This window comes from Sitophilus oryzae, unplaced genomic scaffold (assembly GCF_002938485.1).
Source record: "Sitophilus oryzae breed Bouriz unplaced genomic scaffold, Soryzae_2.0 scaffold_1743_pilon_pilon, whole genome shotgun sequence".
Classification (NCBI taxonomy): domain Eukaryota; kingdom Metazoa; phylum Arthropoda; class Insecta; order Coleoptera; family Curculionidae; genus Sitophilus; species Sitophilus oryzae.
The window spans coordinates 1,431,963-1,440,921 of NW_022146439.1; the positions used below are offsets into that span (position 1 = coordinate 1,431,963).

Here is an 8,959-nt window from a genome sequence, read left to right on the forward strand (position 1 = left end):
TGCAAAAAATTCTCAATTACATATTTCACTACATATTTTTCTTTTATAGATCATACCAAATAAACTTTTAGTCACGTGATTAAGTTTGACCGGCACAACGTTGCCCACCTTTATGTATTTTTTTAATCAAAATATTTTTTGGAAACAAAAATAAATGAAAAATAAATAATAAAATAATAAAGGGCAATTACTACCGCTTCTCTGTTCAAAATATTCTAATAAGGTTGCGATGAGTTTTTTACAACGGCTATTAAGCTATCTCGTACACTTCGCACTAAAACAGGTTTTTACAAACAGGTTTTTGCAAGGTCTGCTAGTACAATTTTCAAGCTTAAAGTATCAACACAATTCATTTAAACCAAAAAGTCGTAATACGAAATTAAAGTGTCAAAACGAATGACAATGTCAGGAAATAAATAAATAAATACGGCAACTTGACATTTTTTACGGCAGAGCTACCACCTGAATCGCCAACGGGAAATTTCAATTACAGTTATTCAGCCCGGCGCCGAATATGTCCGTGGTTGGCAACAATGAATGTAAAAATTGCGCTTTCGATTACGTAACTAAAAGTTTAATTGGTATCACTTATAGTATATAAACTCCCAAAGCGGGCTCATCCAGGAAAATCGTACATACAGGGTGGTCCACTAGTGCGAGAAAGTCCAATTATTACTATTTTTGAGACACCCTTATACAACAAGATATTTTTAGGATAAACGATGTAACATTTATAAAAACCTTTTTTCGACAATAAAGACGATCTCCGACTTTAATCGATCACCCTGTATATAATTTAATTTGGTGATGTTACCTACATGTTTATATATTTTACTAATTTAGCGTTTTATTGTCAGCCGAACCCATAATCCTGGACACCAATATGAAAGACGGTTCAAGGCCAGAATCTTTGGATATCACGTACATTGTAAGAGGATTTGCCAACCCTCCACCCACAGCTACGTGGACACTTAACGGAAAAGAGATCAAACCTGATGCCCATCTCAGAATGACGTCCAGTCAAAACGGCGAAGAATTCAAGTTAGAAATAACGAAGCTAGAATTAAAAGATGCCGGAGTTTACGAATGTATATTAACCAATCCTGTGGGCACTGTGAAACAACAAGCGGTGTTAGAAGTTACACGTAAGTTTTCTTCTATTATACATGATTTTTAGGGTGTCGTACCTCAAAAGGGAGAAACAGAATCCTTATATGCTTGGTGCATTTCAGTTGATTTCAACAAATTCCGACCGCAGCGTCTAACGGCAAAAATCTGAAATTATCATTATATAGTTCACGCCGGCGCCGCCGCGCCGCGCCGTCGTGTTTATCGCATTAACATAATAATGAAATCGTGTTTTTGTCATAATATTTAAGTATTTTAGTTTTTTGCTAGTACAGTTATTGAAACTATAAAAGACTCAGGTACCAGGTTTGTGCAATGTAACGCTGTTTCGGGTAGTAAAAAATAAGTTTTCACTAACAATTCGCACTAGGCGTCGTGTTGTGTTGTGACAATTTCAAATGTTAATAAAATTGCCGAAAAAATGATAACGCGTAAAGGAGAGCGCAATGAAGGCGTTGTTAGGTGCAATAACATTCAATAACTCAAATTTCCCGGATATTCAACTATTTTATAGCTTCATAGTTTCTCACACCGATTTGATCAATAGCAAAATTGGATTCAAGCAGTTCGACGAAACAAGTGAATAAACAAAGTGCCCGTTCAAAAAATTAAAGAGACATAATTATACTATGAGAGGATAAAGTATAATTTGCAATATTAATGGTATAGTTTTTTTAATAAACTAGTGATTAAACGTTTTATGAATATCTTCTAAAATTATAATTACGTACGTTTAAAAAATTTCGTTTTGCCGAAATAGCCCCAATTACCTATGGCCCACTAGCAAAACCGGTGATTAAAACTATGCTCGCTACCGTAGTTGAACCCATCTAAAAAGTTTTTTTAACTGGAATAATAAATTATAATACAAGTTAGACCTTCTGAAGATATCAAAATATTTACTTTTTTATTTTTATTTTTAGAATTTTCACAAATTATACTTCCTAACACTTTTAAAATAATTAATTAATACATTTTTCGTATACCTACTCGCTATTTAAACCCGTGTGCTTATTTGTAGATGCTAGTTTTTTACGATATTTTCCGATGGTGGCAGCACCGGCGGAGAATGCACCAAGCCTATAGGGCCGAATTGAAATTAAAACCATATACTCAGGTCTACATTCTCTTGAAGCTGTAAAAAAATCAAACTTTTAAGTTAACAAAAAAAAAAGGATTAGGTTAGCCCTTAATGCATTTGATGAATGTAAAGTCCTTAATGCCATAATTTAAAGAAAATTACGCGTTGTAAAAAATATTTAAAAAGTTATATCAAATCAAGCATCATATTCAAATCTGATTTGGATTATAATTCCATTTTATTTATATTTTATTTTCCATTGTAATATTGGGTAATAGCAGTCACGTTATGATATATACCGGGTGCGTCTCCAAAGTGGTTCACCCCTATAACTTTTTTATTTTTTCAGATAAAAAAAAACAGATTTGGTATGTTAGTATATGACACAAATTAGGATTGATTGACGTATTCAATTGTTTTCGGTCACTTCCTGTTTCACCGGAAATGACTACAACTTTTGATTTTTAAATGGCACCTTCGGAATTTTTTACTTTATTCGATAGAACATGACACTCTGAATCGAATGACATATCATATGTCAACTTTTGAGGTATTCGCTAAAAAACAAATTGTATTTTAAATTTCAATCTAGAGTGCCATGGCTGTGTTAAAAACACTAATTTTTAATCCAGGAGCCTTAGAAAAATAGATTTGATCGTCTAATGTTTTTAGTGTCTTGTCCTGGCGGGTTATAAGATGCCCAAATCGTATTTTTAATCATATCTCAATTTTTTCAAACGGAACGAGGGTGGCTCATTATCATATTTGGAAAAAGCATTATTTTACGAATAATTTGACACCACACACTTGGTATTTCGAGTCAAATTGTCGTTATGAACCGCATGTTACAATTTCAAAATAACCATATGCGAAAATGTCAAAATTCACATATGATATGTCATTCTATTCAGAGTGTCATTTTCTATCTAATAAAATAAAAAAATATCGAGAATGCCATTTAAAAATCAAAAGTTGTAGTTATTTCCGGTGAAACAGGAAGTGTCCGAAAACAGTTGAATATATCAATCAATCCTGATTTATGTCGTATACTAACATATCATATCTCGTTGTTTTATCTGAAAAATAAAAAAATTATAGGGGTGAGCTACTTGAGACGAACGCGTTATTTTTTAATTAACCAACAGAAAATGCAAACGACGACTATACATAAAACGCATAGACAGACTATACATAAAACCTATCGTAAATATTTTGTTATTTATAATTATTTTAGCTGAAAGAGAATTGCGCCGTCCCAAACTGAAGGAAGGTTTAAAAGATCAAAGAATAGTAAAAAAGAATGGGGTTACATTCAAGGCTGTTATTATTGGAGACCCTATACCTGAAGTTACATGGTAAGAACAATCTTAACTAAAATTAAACGTGTTTCTTTATAACGTGTTAATAATATAAGAAACCCGAGTATGAATTTATGACATTATAAAAGATAAAAAATGTCTATACCTATGTGGCGGATTCGTCTCTCCAAAAAAATCCTTTATGGGTATTTCGTCACTGCACTGCAAGAAAATACTGCTTGTCAGAAGTTATGTTTACAGTTATACAAATTTGCCTAACAAAGAAAAAAATGCTTAACTTAAAAAAAACAAAGAATAAAAAAAACTATTTAGGATATTTAAATTCTAAAACTATTATGAGAATACTTTAGTTTTTTTAAATAGATACGTCTACAAGAAACCGTTGTTTTTTTATTATAAAAGATGTTTTTATTTTTGAATAATATGTAAATATACTTGGTATATTTGCTCACCGCTCATATCAAAATTGGAAATAAAGCATTTTTAAGGCAAAATAATATTAATAATGTTTTAAGAGTTATTAAAAGTAATATATCATTTTTTTTACACATGTGCATTATTAAATTGCTTTAGATTTTAAAATGTATAATTAACTGTTCTTGTTAAAATTTCAACAAAACTCAAAATGTAGTTTGAAAATTATGAGTTTATAATATTTAGCCAACAACGTTAATCAATCTTAATAATATAATTATTATACATATATTTTTGATCTTTTTAATAATTAAATAAATATCAATATGATTAAAATAAGTATTTTTCATTATATTTATATTTATATACCGGGTGTGCATAGTCGCGTGTCGTTGCAAACATAGGAAATCGCTTGCAAATTTTGAACTGTCCAAATATTGGCTCCACTCTTGCTTTTACAGCGAAGCCGTAAATAAGGACATTTTGAAAAAAAGAAATTTGGACAATTTTCAACAAGCCGATTTTAACTAATTTAAGCAAAACATGCATCTATTTTTAAATTGAAACTGAACAGCCAACAAAGCAACTTGCCAACATACCTTAAGTTGTCAACCTGATTTTGTGAATTTCAAATTGTATTTTCTATTTTGTAGGGCCTTTACCTAATTCGGAAAATGTTTTAAATACAAAATATGCATTTCGGAGACACTAACCGTAGGTAATGTAGAATTTCAGTTACCTATGATAAAACCATAGGGCGACAAGATATGTTGATATTTGCCTGATTTTGCATTCTTACCTGTTCAGTTTTAATTTAAAAATAGATGAAGTTTTTTTTAATTAATTAAAATCGGCATGTCCAAAAATCGTTCAAATTTGGCACGTGTATTCAGCATACGCTTAAAAATATATACCTTTAAAAAACTTATTTACGACTTTGCTGTAAAATTAACAGGGGAACCAATATTTAGACACATCAAAATTTGCATGGGATTTGCTATGCTTCCAACGACGATGCACCACCCGGTATAAATATTTATTTAATATATTTATTTTATAATTCTTTGATAATTATACATGTAGGTTAAAAGACGGAAAACCTATATCCAATGCTGATTTTGAAAAGAACAAGATCATTTTAGAAAATGAAGATCATGACATTGAAGACGGGTTAAAAGAATGTACTTACTCTTTGACTATACCTAGATGTAAGTACTCTCATTTCCTCACCTAGTATGCATTAATAAGTATTTTGAAAATATAGGTGAACGTTCAAACCAAGGAAAATACACGATTCAAGCCAAAAATAAGTGGGGTGAATTAGAAGACAGCGCTCAGCTAACCATCGTGCTTAGACCAGAAATTGAAGGCCCAGAAGACGTTAAAGTGGTTCCAGGAGAAGCTACGGAGTTCACTGTTGTGGTTGAAGCTAATCCTGAAGCCCAGGTGCTATGGACAAAAGATGATAAAGTTATCAAAGCTAGCGATCTAATTTCTATTGTCGAGGATAGAGCCAAAGACACTTATAAATTGATTTTCCACAATGTGAAACTGGCTGATGAAGGCTACTATAAAGTAATAGCTAAAAACGAATTGGGAGAGAGCAGCTCAGAGGCTAGATTAAAAGCCATAAGTAAGTAAATAATATAATTGAAAAATAAATATTTTCATAATAAAATATTCTAAATTTAAAAGATAAAAGAACAAAAAATGTTTTTGCTTTCAACATTTTTTAAAGATTTTAATATAATTTAAAAACATATTTCTGATATATTATCTAACTATTTTTAATATATTATTAATATTTGCAGAAGAAGCTGAACCAACTAGTAAGTTATTTTTGAAACACGTTTTAATTTGGCTTATAAATGCAAATTATATACCATGCTGGCAACTGTTACTCTTGGGTCGGTATTTACATGTGTGGAAGTAAATCGCATAGGGATCTTATTAAGTCGGAGTGAGAGAAATGCGACGGAGTGCTGTTGCGGTGTTGCCGGCACGCCTTTCCCTATCGAGTAAAGTAAATCACGATCGCAAACCGCTTATTTTTAAAAGAGTTTTTTTTTCTAAATAAAATCATTAGAAATGTTTCTGAGCATCTGAAATCTTAGGGTGTCATTAAATCGTCTTAATCTTTAGGGTGACATTTTTTTTATAATGAGAAAACGTCAGCGCGAAAACAATCGCGATAATTTAAAAACTCAACTTTTTAACACGAATAACTAAAGAAACACTTTAGATATTGAAACTTTTTTTTATTTTGAAGATAGGATCTTTTACAATATGTTTACATAAGAAAAATTCGATAAGGTTGTTTTTTTTTTCATTCAAAAATTGTAAACAACCCATCCATTTACTTTTAGGCCTCTTTTATGCACGCGATTTTTGTCGCTCGTCGCGGGGCGACAAAAAAGGCGACGTTTTCTAAAGGCACGTTGTTAAATGTACGCTTTTATGCATCGACGTCAATGAGCCGCTCGCCGCCTGTGTCGCGGCGTACTAAAATCCTGTCGCGTGGAATTACAAAACGCGTCGTGACAGGCGTTTCAGAAGTACGTTGATTTCAATTGGTGCTTTTATGTAGTGCGTTTATTATCGCTGCCGCCAAATATTTGTAGTGTTTATTTTGCTCAGTCAGTTTGCAGACTTGTGTTGATGTGTGAAGAAGTACGATGGAAAATCTGGACGTTGAATTTTTTATTGACGCAGTAAAAGAAAATCCATATTTGTGGGATTCATCATCAGAAGATTACAAAAATAGGCAATTGAAAAGAGATGCATGGAAGGAAATTACCGACATCATTATTCCCGAATTCAGTAAAAAAAACTGAAAAAGAAAAGTTTCTCCCTGTCGAGTCTTAATTCTTCATGCAGCGTATAATATGCGCCTCTAGACGTCTTGCACTATTAATTGGATGCACATACCAACGTCTCTGTCGTCTTTTTTCAATGAAATTTTTGTATATAAAATACATAATAACGCACGGATTCATTTTTAATAACTGCCGTTGTGTGGTCCACTTGCAACTGATCATATTTGAAAGCGGCACGCGACTAGAAACGCTTGGAACCTTGTGTCATAAAAAACGCCGCGCTTTTTGTCGCCCTGCGACAAGCGACAAAAAACGCGTGCATAAAAGAGGCCTTAGAGCATAGCAATTTTTAGCGATCGTGTAATTTTTTTATTGATAAAGATTTTCACTTACTGTTTACGAAGAAAATACAGCAGAAATATTAAGAAAGTTTTTGAAAAAACTACAATCAATTATTTTTAACAGATTTTGAGATATCGATTTTTGAATTCAGAGTTCTAATAGCCCGACCACTGTCGAAAACCAACTCAATTTCACTTATTTTTACCAAAAATGCAAGTGTTTCTTGCTTGCACTTAAAATTTTTCAAGCTCTAGGGAAAATTACAACAATTCGTTAATAAATAAACAAATAAAGTATCACGAGACGTAATTAAATCGCGAAGCTGAACGCATGATGTACACCTTTCTCTAGAACTTAAGTACTGACACAGGTACTGATTAGATCCACCGGTCAACTGCGACAAATCTGCTATATCCCCTTCCACGTCTCTTAGCAATGTGCACAGCACAGTTTCTCGATTTATTTCATACGTTTGGCAACGTGTTTACTGTTCTCTCTTTGTTCAGTACATTATAAACGCATTGTACTCTTCTTACATACGGAAATCTCGACCCAAGACTAACCTTTGCCAGCCCTTAGTATGTATATTAACGAATATAATTGATGCTTATTGCAAAGAACATGCACTTTTTTGGGAATTTTAATTTATTCTATTTATTTTTATATTTTTTAACGCATTGTTAATAACTAAGATAATTGCAGCTTCCATATCAAACTGATTGAACCATGAATTAAAAACAACAATTAACCACAATTAAAAGTTATAAAATTTCAATAGCTTTTGATCATTTTTGTCACTAAAAACTATAAAAAAATAAAGCAATTTATTTTATTAAATGGACCATTAACTGTAACCAACTAAATAAATGGTAAATGTATTTTATTAATAGGTACTTATATATATTCGCAATAATTATTTTTCATCTTATTATTATTCTAGAGATTATCTAAGATATATTTTACATTATATTATTCTATTATGCAACTCATAGCTTTCATTATTTTGCCAGTTTTTGCCTACCCTGCTTTAATTTGCACTGAACGCCACTGTAAACATCTAAATTAAAAAAAACACAACCTTACATTAATTTCATGCTCCTATGTAATATTCAGGATACAATAAATCAAGATTACTATATTAAACAGGTTGTTGTAACTTCTGGACCAATAGGAGCGAGGCGCCAACTACGTCACAAGTATGCTCCAGAACGTATAAAATCAAGATAAAGGAATAAAAAATAAAATGCAACGGACAAGAACAGATAAATGGGCAATGTAATTAATGTAATAAAGAAAACAAACATCAAACAACCGAAAACTATTGACGCCATACACAATGAATATCAATTCGGAAATGCACTGTCGAACTATCGGCAGTTCTTATCCCTTTATCTATGATCGGCCGGATACCTGTGACGTAATTGATAACGTTTCCGATAATGGCGGATCGAGTTACGAGACAAGCTTATATTTTAATAACCTTGACAATAAATCATATAAATTTCTAACGAATTTCAGTTTTCTATTGATATTTTTTTTGGGTGTAAATGTAAACTCCATTTATTAAAATTAAATATATAAAATTTAGATTCTTTTTAGTCATCAAAAGAAATAAAAAAAATAAGTACTTAACTTTATTTCATGAACTCTCTTGTATAAGGCATTAATGTCAAAATTTCTTTTCTGCCATATTATAGCATATCTGTTCATATCCTGTATTTCGTTTTAGCCGAAAGACCTAAGTTTATTACTGGCCTTAATGACGATCAAGTGGAAGACCAAGGAGAAATATCAGTAATGGTTCGAGCAGATGGTCTACCAAAACCAGAAATAGCTTGGTACTTAAATGGAAAAGAAAT

General features: G+C 31.7%; 1 protein-coding gene across 1 annotated transcript in view; it reads left to right on the forward strand.

Moving 5' to 3' along the window:
- Positions 1 to 8,959, forward strand: part of LOC115881853 (obscurin-like) — a gene marked incomplete at its 3' end in the record, with an annotated part of 111,437 nt that extends 102,478 nt beyond the window's left edge. Inside the window, 6 exon segments of the mRNA XM_030899551.1 lie at positions 858 to 1,145; positions 3,444 to 3,564; positions 5,026 to 5,150; positions 5,207 to 5,575; positions 5,754 to 5,771; positions 8,830 to 8,959. Coding sequence (XP_030755411.1) covers positions 858 to 1,145; positions 3,444 to 3,564; positions 5,026 to 5,150; positions 5,207 to 5,575; positions 5,754 to 5,771; positions 8,830 to 8,959 — 1,051 coding nt within the window.